The sequence below is a fragment of the Pituophis catenifer genome, unplaced genomic scaffold, assembly GCF_029215685.1.
Source record: "Pituophis catenifer annectens isolate HBS135680 unplaced genomic scaffold, rPitCat1.0.hap2 SCAF_4, whole genome shotgun sequence".
NCBI lineage: Eukaryota > Metazoa > Chordata > Lepidosauria > Squamata > Colubridae > Pituophis > Pituophis catenifer.
The window spans coordinates 37742252-37758709 of NW_027256884.1; the positions used below are offsets into that span (position 1 = coordinate 37742252).

Here is a 16458-nt window from a genome sequence, read left to right on the forward strand (position 1 = left end):
CACAGCTTTAATGAATAACTGAGTGTTTGATATATGTTCGCGGTCTAAAGTATTTTTAAAACATCCACAATGCTAGAGTTCTCATGTGGGTAATAAAGACAAAAAGCAAATCTAACCATTTCAAAAACAAAGGACAGAGGAAGACAGGCCAGCCCATTCAAATAAGACAAATATAGATGGTCCTTGGTTTTCAATCATTCATTTAGCGATTCTTCAAAGTTACAATGGCACTGGTGAAACTGGTACAAACACTTACAACTGTTGCAGCATCCCCATGGTCATGTGATCGAAGTCCAGGTGCTTGGCAACCAGCATGTATTTATTTATAACTATTATAGCATCCCAGAGTCATGTGATTGCCATATGTGATCTTCCCAGCTGGCTTCCGACAAGCAAAGTCACTTAACGATCACATTAACAACTGCAGTGATTTGCTTAATAATTTTGGCAAAAAAAAAAAAAAGATTAGTTTCCATTAGTGGAAATTCTAGTCTTAATTGTGGTTGTAAATTGAGTACTACCTGTAGTCAAGTGGCAGGTCAGACAATAGAAGGGTGTTTGATAATTGTATCTTTACACAGGGCTAGTCTTGAACTACAATAGTTGGTTATGCTTCCTGTCTTTCTTCAATAAATACTCCTGTGTTTTTAGAAGCCTTATAAAGTTATCCAAGTGGTTTACATTTTTGCTTGATTGAATAAAGCTTAATATCCAGCTGTGGTTTTCAGAACTGAAGAAACAAAAAATGATGTATGGCAGGAAAAAGAATGGGAATATGTATATTATTATGAAGGTTGTAGGAGGTATATGGAGGTCTAATGGGGTATGAATTCTGTCAGAATGACTAGCTATTAGATGCCAGAATAGAAAAGAGTTCTTTTGTTTTGCTGCCTTCTGTTCCCAGGAGGACCTTGTGTCATGTCTCTTCTTAAGATCAATCAGTTGTTTTTTGAGTGTCATAAGTTGTTTAAGACTTGTTTTATTACCATTGCCAGTCTCGCTTTTGTACATTTTATAAGCCAAAGTGAGAGCTTTCTTGGCTTCTACACAATCCTTTTCAAACCATGGTTTGGAGGCAATACAAGGTCTCTTAGCTGAGAAGTTCCGGTCATGTACTAGCAATGGTTGTAGTTTATGAACTATGTTTTTATATAGTTCTAGTAAATCTTGGGAGGAGTTGGCTGTAATAAAGGCTGAGTGATACATATTAGTATATTTTCAATTATTTGCCATTGATAAATTGTGGATATGAAATTGGAAGAAGGGCCAGCCAAACATCTATCACATGTTATGCATGAACATGAAAAGATGTTGCAAGGGTATTTCAGATGAGGGAATGTATGTATTTATATAGATTTAAAAACACCCAACTCCAAACAAGAAGATTCTTTGCCATCATAGAGAATTATGCATATAGATACATGCATATAACCCTTTTGAGTTTTGTCAGATAAGTGGTTGAAGGGAGAACTTGCTCCCTCAGTCCAGCTCCTTAATTCCTTAAACAATCATGCTATTCTGAAATCCCTGATTTCATCTGATTTTGGAAGCCAAGCAGGGTCACGGTTGGTTAGTATTTGGATGGGGGGACTGCCTGGGAATACCAGATGTTTTAGGCTTTTATTTGTACTCAACCCAGAATGTGAGGGAGATGGACAATTTCTAAATTTGATTAATAAACAAACAGCTTAAAATCTTCATCTCAGCACTCTTCAAAGACCAATTGTTGGTAGGGCCAGAAAAATAATTTATCACATTGAATCAACTGAACTACAAATCATATTGTTTAATCCCACATTATCTTTTTTTGATAATGTGGGATTATCTTCAAAACAGTAGTTTTCTTGCTTTTTCTTTAGGTGGGAACTTTTTCAGTTCTGTTACTTAAATTCCTTTTAAATGGAGAGAATGGTGATGAAATGTGACGATGCATTTGAATGAGCCGAGGTGGCGCAGTGGTTAGGGTGCAGTACTGCAGCTACTTCAGCTGACTGCTAGTTCAGCAGATCAGTGGATCAAATCTCACCGGCTCAAGGTTGACTCAGCCTTCCATCCTTCCGAGGCGGGTAAAATGAGGACCCAGATTGTTGGGGAAAATATGCTATTTAGTATACTGCCTTTGGTGTAAGCCGCCCAGAGTCCTTGGAGAGTGGGCAGCATAGAAATATGAATAATAAATAAATAATAAATAAATATTCTGCATGCAATTTGAATTATGCGTGTTTCCACCATGTTTTTGTTTCAGGAACAGTGGTGAAGAGCATCACATCATTTTATGCACTTGTTGATTTTGTTAATGGGCAGACTGAGATTGTCCCCTTGAAGTTCATTTTGTTTATTGGCGGTGCAACACCTTGTCCACCCTTGCAAGTAAGTAGCATGCTATTTCTCAAGATAAGTTTAGGTCTGGACTGCATGGTGCTTTTTTAAGGCAGGGGTCTCCAACCTTGGCAACTTTAAGACTTGTGGACTTCAACTCCCAGAATTCCTCAGCCACCATTGCAAGTAAATAGCATGCTATTTCTCAAGATACGTTTAGGTTTAGGCTGCATGGGGCTTTTTAAAGGCTTTTAAAAGGTTTTACTGGCTGAGGAATTCTGGGAGTTGAAGTCCACAAGTCTTAAAGTTGCCAAGGTTGGAGACCCCTGTTTTAACGCAATATGCTTTTTATTTGAATATGTTTGGAAATTCTCTCTGAATGCAAGATCAGAACAGCTGGTTTACTGTAGCTGTATGCTAAAAGACCAGTTTGATCCAGAGAATTCCTCATTCCTGTGAAAATGACTAGAGCAGGGTGTCAAACTCAATTTCATTGAGGGCCACATCAGGGTTGTGTTTGACCTTGGGGGGATGGGGGGGCGTGGCTGGGATGGGCATGGCCAGCTCAACGTCACTTGTCAAAGCTCTGTTTTCGGTGGCAACGGTCTGCTGCAGCCCTCTGCCAGCAAAAATGGAGGGGGGTGTCATGTGCGGCCTGCCTGGGCTCCGTTTTCACTGGCAGAGGGCTGTAGGAGACTGTCACCACCGAAAACAGAGCTTGGGAGGGCCATGCGCGGCCCTCCCAACCTCTGTTTTTGCTGGCAGAGGTACTGTGGGCCGGTCCTTTGCTGTTTCCAGGGCAGCCCCATGGGCCAGATCTAACCACCCCGAGGGCCGGATCTGGCCCACAGGCCTTGAATTTGACACCCCTGGACTAGAGTAACAGAATAACAGAGTTGGAAAGGACCTTGGAGGTCTTCTAATCCAACCCCTGCTCAAGCAGGAAACCCTATACCATTCCAGACAAGTGGCTGTCCAGTCTCCCTTTTTTTTTTGATGAAACACCCACAACTTCTGAAGGCAAGCAGTTCCAGTGGTTTATTGTTCTCACTATTAGGAAATTTTTCCTTAGTTCTTGGTTGGTTCTCTCCTTGATCAGTTTTCATCATTATTTCTTGTCTTGTTTCCTGCTGCTTTGGGAAATAGTTTGACCCAGTGGTGGGTTCCTCCCGGTTCCTCCCGGTTCCGCCAAGCCGGTAGCGGTGACAATACAACATCACTGAACCACTGATCACAGAATCACCGAATTCTGCCCCCCCACCCTCCCATCCCCCACGTTATTCTTACCTTTAATTTGGCCCCACCCCCAATCTATTGCTGCCTCCTGAGTCCCAGATGATAGCTAGAGGGAAAAAACCTGTTCAAACTCTTGCCGCAGGGCTTCAAAGAGCCGTCCTACAGCTGATCAGTGTTAAAAAAAAACAAATGAGTAGACCAGTGCCTGCAAAAATACATGAGTAGACTGATGCCTGCAAAAATAAATGGGTAGACAGTGCCTGCAAAAATAAATGGGTAGGTCGGTACAGCTCTGCAAGCAGTTAAAAGCCTGGTAGATCAGTACATGTCACCCTTAGTCCTTCTTTTAATCTATTTCTAGGTCTAGAAAAGTCAGCTATCTTTCCTAAAAAGAAATATTTCTCCATAATTTACTCAGTGAAAGGGATATCTTTTATGTAGGTATAATACTTATTTTTTCATTAATTATTCCATACAGTAATAACTCATAATGACTATATAAGTCATATGCGAAAAGAGTAAATGTCTTTAGAGTAGACGGGGATCAAGATTTGGGCTGTGAGCGATGGGAGAGAGATTTATCCTATTTTTCTCCCATTCTGCAGTCTTGATCAACTTGATCAAATCTACTCTGCCTTGCTGATCATCTTGAAAAAGGAATTGCTATAGACATTGCAATTTTCACCCTGGAACTAAGAGTAGTTTTTGTTTGGGTTGCTGTAAAGCACAAATGTTTGATAAAAATTATTATAAAGTTGAAAGGGAAATAGCTTTTCTGGAACAGCAATTCCATGCAAATTTAAATAGATTATTTTTTTTTAAATGGCTAGTGTTGATCAACAGTCTTTATCTGTGATTTGATGTGGTTCATTTTCAATTTGTACACATAGCTTTTGCAAGATGCAGATCACTGTATCAAATTGGAAGTGAGCCGTATTACATTCATTTTTATTTTCAGATAAGTATCAGAGTTGGGCAATGTTCTGTGAGAAAACATGATGTACCACATCTGGCATTGTATGTTTATAAAGTAAATTGACCCTTGATTTTCAAAAACAAAAACACCGAAACTAGTTTGGGTCCCATGCAGAATTCTAAACATCCTTTTACAATGGAGGTTATAGTCTAATAAATACCTGGTCTTATTTCTACTTTCCATATTTTATAAATGAAGATGGAAACTCTACATTCTGATGGTATTCATTCATTCATTCATTCATTCATTCATTCATTCATTCATTCATTCATTCATCTTTATGCAAAATCTTAGGTGGCTCATGAAAATGAAAGGTTACAAAACCCATAAAACTACTCAATTGTAAAAATCACAAATCATTACACCCACATATTTATATGGAGCAGCATCAAAAGGCACCAGAAGTGTAAAGATGCATGTTAAAAATAGTTGACAAGACTGAACTTCCACAATGCTTAATATACCTCAAAATCAATGAACTTTGTAATGAAAGAACCATAATAAAAAAAAAACTAGCGCTACCATTAGACAGCAATTAAGAGGAGCAGAAAAAAAAACATTTGCTGCCATTTAGTGGCCTCACTAAATCTGGATTTTTGCAACCTAGATCTGTTTGTCCTATAATAACTATGTCAGTGCATTTCCCATCAAGGATACCTGAAGAAAGTGCTCTAGATGCCACTTTAATGGCATGGTATATATGGTACCGGGGAGGGAGTATCATGACCTTGATATGTGTTCGGAAGAGAATTAGCATCCAGTGCAGATAACCTCAGTACAACGCAGAGAATAGATGTAGGTGCCATTTGCTGATTGGGTTTTAGCATTTTGTATTAGTTGAGGTCTGTGTCTTCAAAGATAGAATCCTGTAAAGTACATTGTGGTAGACAAAATAAGAGGTTATTGAGACATGATCATTGTCAGTTCAGAACATACTGTAATTAAACAAATCAGATGGAGCTGCAACTGAAGCTTGCACCAAAGGCTATATATCAATTTTTACTTTTTAGTGGATAAAGCATAGGTTCATTTATGTTACGTTTTTGGGGGGTGGAAGAGAATTTAAGAGCCATAGTGGTACAGTGGTTAGAATGCAGTATTGCAAGCTAACTCTGCCCATTGCCAGGAGTTCAGTTCTGAGACTGGCTCAAGATTGACTCAGTCTTCTGAGGTTGGTAAAATGAGGAATCAGATTTTTGGGGACAATATGCTGACTCTGTAAAGTGACCCCACTTAGTGAGGATTGTAAAGCACTGTGAAGCAGTGAGTGCTATTGCTATTTAACTGCAGAGAAGAGTCAGGTATGGATTGATATTTTTAACTAAAAATTTGTATATATCTTTGTATACACTTATTCAGTTCTTGTTTTCCTTCAAATCCATACATTAAAACCTTTAAACAGTTACATTTCAGATAAGTGTGTTCCGCTCATATTTATTATTATTCAACAGGTTGGAGATTATGTATTCACCAGAATAAGGAAGCCGTCAGGTGAAGAGTATTATGTCCCTGGTGTGGTCATAGCAATACCAAATAAAGCTGATTTAGATGATAAACTCTACACAGTTTTGAAATACAACAATAAAAAGGTAAGCAGACAATGAGCAACCCACATGTGACTGGAATGGCAATGCACTGAATGTACGAATTCAACACTCTACCAGGATAGGAATTATTTCCTCATCTTTTGACTGGTTAACTCAGTGTACCTCAACCTCAGCAGTTTAAGATACTGGCTGAGGCAGTAGTAGGTTGCAAAACCCATTGCTACCAGTTCGCTCGTGCGTGTGTGCTCACACGCGCATGTTCGCAATGCTTCTGCACAGAAGCATCCAGCAAGGGTGGGCGGAGCCTCTTGCTGCTGCCGCTACCAGTATGCCGATCCGGGTAGAACCGGTAGCAACCCACCACTGGGCTGAGGAATTCTGTAAGCCCATAGATCTTAAAAGTTGTCAAAGCTGAGGAACAATCGATTAACTGATGAAATGGTAAGCATACAACTTCTTTTGTGTTTTCTTAATTTAAATTCCTGCAATGTGTTACCTAGAAAGTGCTGCAAGCACTAATTTTATTGATACCTGGCATCTTCTGAATCTTTCCTTCAAGAATATGCTTTTTCCTCACCTAAGACTTGTTCCTGATAATTAAGTATTTCAGTCATTAATCAGATGGAGTAGATCCTATTGTAATACTCAGTTATATCCCAAAAATAATGAAAAGGAGGATGAGGGGGGAAAAACCTTACTATTTTATCCAGGTGATTTTTAAAAATATCATTATCAACGACTAAAGCTTTTATAAAAGACATGAAAATTATTTTGAAGAATTCCTCTTTTTCATGGTTGTATTAATGCAAATACTTCACTTAAAAAATTAAAATAAGAAAAAGAGGAAAATAAAAACTTCTAATTACATATTCAATACAACTTACGCTAAAATTATATAAAGTGCTTATATCTACTAAATGGGGCCTTAATTCACCCTTGGCACTTAATACAGATATGTATTTAATTCCAAGAATATTGAAACAAGAGAAAGTTGGGTAAATTAGTCTCTTCTCAACTGAACCAACTACTGCAAAGTAATATTTCTGTTACTAAGAATACTCAGGTCAGAAAGTAATAAATTTAGATAGTGTTCAACTTTATAAAGTAAAAGATTACCAAGAAACTTTTAAAATATATTTTTAAAAATTATATAGTTCTTCCATATTTTTAAATGTTTTTTTTTTCAAAAGTTACATACAACAAAGCCTTTTGTTTAGCTGCACTTTTCCAGAAACATTAGATACTATCTATCTATAAAATAATTGTACCTCAGATTTATAATGCTGGATTTTTTAAAAATATGTACGGTATATAAAATATATATTTTCCCTGTTTATAACCAGCTCTTTGTTGGTGCAATGGAAAAATAATAAACAAGATTTAATGATGTGTTAAGAACCTGAGTTTTTCAATATGCACAATGTTTAAGACTAGAAGTCCTCCAAGGTCACTTCCAACTCTGTATTTCTGTTTTTTTTTCCTCTTCTTTTCAGTACCTTTATTTCTTAGCAATAAAACAAGTGGCACAGTTGCCTAGAGGTGAAAGCGCTCACCTCCCACTCAGAAGTTTAAGAGTTCAATCCTAGGCAGCAACAGATGTTTCTCTATTAGGGTGCAAAGAAAAGATATTTGCTGTGAACTCCATGTAGGTGTCAGGAAGGGCAACCAGCCAGTAAATGCTCAGCTCCATTCAGTCACCCTGACTCTACCCCAAATTAAGGGATTACGGGGTTGTAAAAAGAAAAAAAAATCTTAGCAATAAAAATAGGCAATTATAAAATGATGACGTATTTTGCTTTTGACATCAATTTGTCCCTAAAATAATGAAGTTAAGATGGTTGTCTCTACTTCAGTTCCCTAAATGGGTAAAATTAGCATAAGAAACATACATAATTAATAACATAGAGTGATTATTCAATATTTTGTTTAAACAATCTTATTTTTGACATTACTTTAAAGATGTCTACTGTAGTAATCAATCTTTGTTGTGGAAGATTGAAGAATAGTCAACTATTTTTAGTGAATAATACTTGCTTTTTAAAATATTCTGAGAAATTGAGCTCCGGTACATTGTGCTCTACAGTTAGTCAACTCACCACTTTTTCTTGCTGTTTAACACATTTCTTTAATTTGAATGATTTATAACTCATTATATTAAAAATCAAAGTTTAATTTTTTTTTTAAAAAAATGTTTTGTTATAGGATCATTGTGTACGAAATGGGCTTATTAAAATTAGTCATAGAAGGTACACTTGTTCCTGCTGCTACATCAACATGACCAAGATGATGGATTACCTCATGTGAGCATGAATAAATGCTTTTCATTGTATAAATTAAATGCATGTAATGCATATCGTCAGATATCTGTTAAAACAGGTTCCTGTTAAAACTGCTAATGTAACTATCAATGTTTCTGGAAGATTCTTCATTTCAGAAAGTATAAACATTATTCCCAATGACTTCTGTCTTTTGTGGATATTGTTTGCACTGGAAAGTAAACCCATACTGGTTCTGAGAAAAAACATCTGCCTGCTGCAAATAACTGAGGATGATAGGTGTTGGAAATGAAATAGGGAAAAAAATTTCCCTCCCCACTCATAAAATCTCCGGGCTACATAAGTAGTGTCCATGCTTAGTTTGTTCTTCAGTACAATAAATTATTATGAAATTTGCCAATGCAAATTAAACTTTTAGTGTAGCAATACAATCAAGAATGAGGCCTTTGTAATCAAGACCTGTTAAAATTCAGAGTTTTGTTATAGGGAAATGGAAGAAATTCTAGTAGTGACATTGGGCTTTATGTTATTTTTCAAGAGCTATCAGGAACTATAATGTAATGCTCTGCACCATCAAAGCTATACCTTTCCATTTCAGTTCTGTTTTATTGAGCAATATCTTATATTCCCAGAAGGGCATCTCTAGTTAATGTATTATGGCTGGCATCCAATTTATTTGAAAAATAATTGTACTATTTAATAATTGAATCCTTTTAAAGCTATTACCTGGAAGAGTTCTTTATCAAAATGAGCCGTCATTATTGTCTGAATTGCAGTGAGGTCAGGAGAATATATTTGCTAAAATTTAGCTAACTACCATAAGCATCTGCAGCAAGCCATAATGACCAAAACATGAAACATGTGCAGTGATGTCTCAATGAAAACCCTGTTGTTCTGATATACCTAAGGAATGTCAGAAATTATATCATGATGTCACGACATCAGATGCTGCCTTCCACTCCTGTAGACATCTATCCTTACAACAAAAGAGACCTAGAAAAGAATTGTACGTAATAGTAGGAAGGAGAATTATGACAGCATTGTTACAACAGAGACTTAGGTTAGTTTCTGTATGAAGTACGCAAGGATGATCTGATGATGACATTTGTCACTCTGCTGATCATGAGGTTTAATTCAGATGATCTGGCTGACTAGGTGGGTAGCCCATAGTTCCACCACTGTGCTACATGTGTTCCTCTTGAAGATGTGCAGTTAGCGGAAGGGGAAGAACAGAGTGTATTGTTCTTCAGTCATGAATATACAAGAGCTAATATGTGAATTGCAATGTGATACTTAACCATAAATGGAAAGTAGGTAGGATGGGGCTTATCAGTAATGTATTGGAGTATAGATATAATAATGAATAGAATAGGTATAGAAGGCAGGTATAAATATATTTTGCCAGCTGCTATTGTCCTCTCCTTGTCATTCCATAAATAAAATAAATAAAATGTTGGCGGAAATTTGAGCTGCACCATACCTACCTTTATTCTATTTCCTTCTTTGAATTCTAGACCAAATGTAAAGGTTCCGAAGCACATCCATAGGATAGTCGCAGATGCCGAGAGACAGAAAAAATCTATTTCTGTAGGAGGGGACTGGAAGAAGAAGACGAAGAAGAAGGACAGAGGAAGAGTTAACAGCAAAACGGAGCGTTGTAAAGAATGGAACACGACTGTCTGTGATGAGATGTTTGGCCCCAGAAGTAAAAGAAGAGGAAATAGCTCATCACCCTCTTTTCGTCGCAAAAAAGAAAGTACAGGTACAGAAAGTAAACAGGAAAAAAAAATAGTAAGGCAGGTTATAAGTTCAAATGTAGCTAAAGTGGAACTGCTCCATTAGGACTTCTTATCCATTACCTACTTGATTTTTTTTTTTTGTCTTAGTATATTTCTGTTTGGAACTTTGCCATTTATTTTATAGATTCTTCTTACATAGCCCAAAAGATAGACTGTCCAGATGCTACTTCATGCATATGTATACATACATATTCATTCTATATGCCCATAGACCCAAGTAACTCAACTACTGTTCCAATGATAAGATGGCTGTTCTCTTACAACAGAGACCTTCCAATAATTCCTTTTATCATTTCCATCTGCCATTATCTGTTTCTTTTCTCTTCCTCACTAAACCTTACTAAACGGAATGATTTGTTCTAGTCCATCATCTGCTCAATTAACATGCCCACAATATGTTATTTTCTGCTTCATGAACAGCCAGTTTCATCTGGTTCAGAACTGATTGATTAGTTCTTCTTCCGTTTCATGGCACTCTTGGTAAATTCAGAGGTTCTGTCCTTGGTCAGAAAGATACCTGCCACACACATTAACCTTAATACATTCCACATTCAGCCATGATTTATACCCTCCAAGGACAGGTTGGAATCAATGAAGCAAAGATAGATCTTATTATATACTCTTTTCCTTTCCATTATCTCTTTTTTATTGGTTGTTTGATCTTGTGTTTCTCTTTAAATTGACTGTTTCTTTGGCATTTCTCTCTACCTGCAGCTCTTTTTCTTTGTAATATTTTAGGAAAACTTGGCTTGTGTGAAGAAAGTGCAATGGTTCACTAATTTGAGCATTCTTTTGAACTCCCCTCCCCCTTTTCCAGTACAGGTGTATATCATGTTCTTTGCCAGTCTTTGCTCTCACACTGCCTCTTAAATTATCCCTTGGGTATATTATCTTTACCTGATTGCTAGCTAACCTGTTGTCTATTGTACCTCACTTTCTCTTGGAATTGATTTTTGAATTTAATCCTATTATACAAATCTTTTAATAGTCTATAATTCTATTTGAAAAAGATTTCAGTGATAGGCATCCATAGAGGATGACAAAGCTTCCACTGTGACAGGCTCTGCCCTTTTCACGTCACACACAAGTACATCATTATTTTGATGAAATATTGATTTACTATGAATGCCCCTAATATCAGTATAGTATTTCCATTTTTCTTTCACCTCATTTGCCTGTTTCAGATAGTAACCTTATTCTTGAATATTAGTATCCTAAGCACAAATTTGTGATTGACTCAGTCTTTATAAAAATATCTTTCATTTTCCTGTTCTTATTATATTCCTCCATTGGTTGAAATAACTTTCCTTGTTCTTGCTTGCAGGTAGTCCTCGGCTTATGACCTCAATTGAGCCTAAAATTTCTGTTGCTAAGCAAGACATTTGTTAAGTGAATTTTGCCCCATTTTACAACCTTCCTTGCCATGGCTGGAATCATACAGTTGTTAAGTTAGTAACATGATTGTTAAGTGAATCTGGCTTCCCCACTTGACTTTGTTTCTCAGAAAGTCAGAAAAGGTGATCACATGACCATGGGACACTGCAACCGTCATATATACGAGTCGGTTGCCAAGCATTTGAATTTTGATCATATGACCAGGGGAATGCTGCAATGGTCATACATGTGAAAAATCGTCATAAGTCACTTTTTTCAGTGCGTTGTAACCTCGAATGGTCACTAAATAAACTGTTGTAAGTCGAGGACTACCTGTATTAACTTCAGTCTACACATAGTGTGCGCAATGCTTCCATCCTCCTTGTTTCACTGCTTATCACATGCCTTATTCAAAAAGCCTCTTTGAAATGTTGTGATTTTTTTTCCCTCCACTGGTTTTGGAAATATTTCTTATCTCTTGCTGAGAGATGCTGTGTACTCCCTTGAACTCTAAATAACTTTTCAGAATCATATCAGAAACACCGCACAAAAATTCTGGATATAAATAAAATGAATATAATGATATAATAAATATTATACTAACATCCAGAGATATTTCCTTACCAGATTCCACAATTGCCTCAGTTGTACAGCCTTCACTGGGAAAATTGGAATACATTCAGAGATGTATCTGAATGTCCAGCACAGTCAAACATCAGCATAGGGAAATGTTTTATGACATTTTGTATTACATCATAAATTGTTTTATTATAACGTTTATGTCATCAAATGTTTTGTAAAATTGCTGAATTTCAATTCCATGGGAGTCCTGGATACCAGATTTTGGACACATTCTGTCAGCCCATTTGAGGCAGCTTGGTTCAAAAATCTTTGCTCTAGGATGCAACATTATGCCCAAGTTACAGGAACAAGAGTTTTAGTGGTATATAGATAATTCTGTACTACATTTAATTTTAGCCAGACACACATCTAATGATGTCCTTTTTAAATCTCATTGTCATTCATTCCTTTATATGGACATCCCTTGAATGGTTTAGTAAATAATCATATTTTTTAAAATTATCCCACTCTGATTGGCCTTTACATTTATTTTTAAAATACTTATTCTTAAAAAAACATGGAATGCAATATATCACATTTCAATTTTACTAATTTCAGATTTCCTTGATTCATACTTCTCACAGTCCATGTTACAATGGTTTGTGCCCTGTTAAATGAGAAACTTTTATTTCAGTACTGGCCCCATCAGTGATCTGATGCCATTCTGGCTTTGCCTTGACCACCTCATGATCTCAAAGTCTATTTATGATAGTTTGATGCTTTTTTTCAGTAATTAAATGAGTGACCTTTAAGTTGATATCATCACCTGGCACCCAACCTGTCTAAAAGTTAGGCTTATGCTCCTGCCAGCAGCACTCTTGAGATCATTGATCTGATAGGAGGGCTCAGAAATCTCAAAGTACAGGTAGTCCTCAACTTACGACCACAATTGAACCCAACATTTCTGTTGCTAAGCGAGACATTTGTTAAGTGAGTTTTGCCCCATTTTACGACTTTTCTTGTCAAACTAAATGACTTAGTTTGTACATAATCTCAGAAAAATCAAAGTTTCTAGAACAAGTTGTAGTCATCACATTATGTCTGGGTTTACTTTTCACACTAAGCCAAAATGCACTTACCACATTAGCTTTAGTGCAGTGTTCAAATCAAATTATCGTAAACCATAGATAATGGTTTATGTCTTGTATGAAGAATGAACCCAATCTTTTGCAATGTATTCCATTTGAAGTAGACAAGTAATTTTTAACAGTTGTATGGTTTAATGTAGTGTTCAAATCAAATGATCGTAAACCATGGATAATGGTTTATGTCTTGCATGAAGAATGAACCCAATCTTTTGCAATGTATTCCATTTGAAGTAGACAAGTAATTTTTAATAGTTGTATAGTTTAATGTAGGAACTACTCAGAGTTATTATGCTGCAGAATGATAGCACCTGACTCATAATAAATATTCATTTTTAGTTTTGCATGTTTTGTAGAACTGCAGAAGTTAGTAAATCTTCTATTACTATTCTACTAGTACTATTCTAAATAGTAAATTCTGAAATGAATGAATTAGTATTGAAATTTTCTGTCTTGATGGAATGTGTGCACCTTACATTTACTAGAGTCTATCCATCTCTTGTCTAAATTATAATCTTGTTGACTTCATATTATATTACTATATTTTTCTTGGTCTTTAGTTGCATTAACTTTATTTCCCTTTATTGATACAATGTTTTCTTGAGTCTTTTATTGTATATTGTAAGAATCATAACACATGACAACAATAAAACACAACGTGTTTATAAAACATTCTTAATCACGGTTTTCTCATTTCAATCATTCCACAATTTTGAGAATTTGCATGACACACTGACTACAATTTGACCATGTGAATTGTACGTGCTCATCATAGAAGACTAAAATACAACTAGTTTGTGATTCAGTGTGTTGAATGATTATTTGTAGTGGGGTTGGGTGATTTATGAGATTCAGTAAGGCTTTTATAAAATATTAATAGGATAAATAGTAATACTAAGCCAACATTTATACTATACATTATAATAACTGAGTTTATGCATTGTATTAAGTCAAATTCAAAGACACTACATATTGAACGAGTTCATACAGCACACTCAATTAATGTGAATAAAGTGGGGCTGAGCAGTTTATGGAAATTCAAACAATTGTCTCAGCCTGTTGTTAGGATCAGCCGTTATATGGCATGTTTCTTATATAGTTGTACATTTTGTAAAAATAAGTTTAGGATCTCAAATTGCTTTTATCATGATTGGTGAATCTTATTATTAAGACTCAAGAGAGATATGATAGTTACTTTCCAAAAGTACGTTTAAGAACATTTGAAGTCAGGCCTGATAATCTTGTCTTTGGTAGTCCCAAAGGTGCTTTTCAAAAGTCAACTGGATTTCCTTTTTTTTTTTTTCCTTGAAAACGTTTTGCTTCTCATCCAAGAAGCTTCTTCGGTTCTGACTTCTCATCCAAGAAGTCAGTGCAAACATATGGATTTATTTAGAAACAGATTTCATGAAATTGCTCGGTAAAACAAATGGTTGATTGCCAAGAAGTTTACAAGTTCTGATTATCATGTCATAGATTCTCTTGTATTCTAATCTTCATACTAGTAGCACCTTGATCCTTAATACATTAACAAAAATCTTATTAAAACCAATGATGCCCATTGATTAAAGAATCGGGAAATTATGGCTCCCTGAAGTTGGGAAGCAATTTTCTTAGTCTTCCTCACCATTAGCTATAGAAGTTAGAAATCTAACATCTGAGAGCTATTTGGCTTTCCATTCATGGTTGAAGCACTTTGGTTAAAAGTGAATGAAAACCATGAAGCCTTTTTTCTACATTTCTATATCCATCCATCACATTGCCATACATGGCAGCAAAGTTCCACCCATGCATTCATAACACCCATAACAACATGCTTACTGCTATACTATTTCGGAAGTTATTGCTGATGGAGGAGCTCCATACAGCTAGACCTTGACTTACAACCACGATTGAGCCCAAAATTTCTGTTGCTAGGTGAGATAGTAACATTTAGTAACATGGTTGTTAAGTGTCTCTGGCTTCCCCGTTGACATCAGTTGTCAGAAGGTCACAAAAGGTGACTCCGGGACCCTGCAACCATCATAAATATGAGTCAGTTGCCAAGAATCTGAATTTTGATCACGTGATGCCACAAAGGTCTAAGTGTGAAAAATGATAATAAGTCACATTTTTCATTGCCGTTGTAAATTAAACTGTATTTATTTCAGCCATATTTATTCATTTTCCCCCTTTATTTTCTCCTTTATAGAATAGTTTGCATTACAGGTAATCCTCGTCTTATGATCACAATTGAGCCCAACATTTCTCTTGCAAAGCAAGACAGTTAAATGAGTTTTTGTCCCATTTTACGACCTTTTCTGCCACAGTTGTTAAGTGAATCACAGTTTTTAAGTTAGTAACAGGGTTGTTATGTGAATTTGACTTCTCCATTGAGTTTGCTTGTCAGAAGGTTGCAAAGGGTGATCACATGACCCCAGGAAGCTGCAACCATCACTAATACATGCGAGTTGTCAAGCGTCTGAATTTTGATCATGTGACCAGGGGGGTGCTGCAGTCGTAAGCCAGTTTTTTCAGTGCTGTTGTAACTTTGAACGGTGACTGTACAAATATGTGCATTGCTAATGATGTGTCCTGTTATTTGTGGCTTAGAGTTAGCAAATCAGTTTTCATGATTCTCACTCAATTCTTTCTCCCTTAATCTTCTTCTTTTGTGCCGGCAGCTGCTTGCAAAACCTTCCCGCTCACTTTTTCCTCAAGTGCTGATAAGATCTGCCTGTCTTCAAGGGCTTCTGACTATAGGCCACACAAGGATCTTTGGAGCTCTCACTATACTTCTATGTACCATCAGAGCACCTCTGATCAGCCTAGCACTTATAGCAGCAGCAGCAGCAGCAGCAGCAGCAGCAACACCTCCCTTTCCAGCATTGAGAAGGTGGAAGAATTGGCAAGACGGCTTCAGCAGTATCACATAGCTCAAAGGAAGGACAATTCCAGCAGTTGCAAATAGACAGCATGCAGAATGGAAAACGAGGAAAGGGGATTAGTTGCCGCTTTTGAAGCTGTACTATATCAATCCTGAATAAACCATTTAATTTGATATTAAACTTTTTATATATTAAAATTATATAGCATTACAAGATCTTTGTAAGGAGATCTTTTCAAACGTGGCCATCCAGTTGCCTGATATATTGGCACAGAATAAAGCATCAATGCTTGATGTAGGACTGAAGGGTCATGATGACCATTGTAGGGTCATGACTGTCCTATACACCTACTCAAAGCTGC

General features: G+C 36.5%; 1 protein-coding gene across 1 annotated transcript in view; it reads left to right on the forward strand.

Annotated features, from left to right (window-relative positions):
- Positions 1–16180, forward strand: part of VWA3B (von Willebrand factor A domain containing 3B) — an 86717-nt gene extending 70537 nt beyond the window's left edge. The window contains exons 25-29 of the mRNA XM_070943268.1: positions 2246–2370; positions 5983–6120; positions 8281–8378; positions 9869–10116; positions 15894–16180. Of these exons, the coding sequence (XP_070799369.1) occupies positions 2246–2370; positions 5983–6120; positions 8281–8378; positions 9869–10116; positions 15894–16180 (896 nt within the window). The remainder of the gene's footprint in view (positions 1–2245; positions 2371–5982; positions 6121–8280; positions 8379–9868; positions 10117–15893) is intronic.
- The last annotated feature ends 278 nt before the right edge of the window (positions 16181–16458 follow it).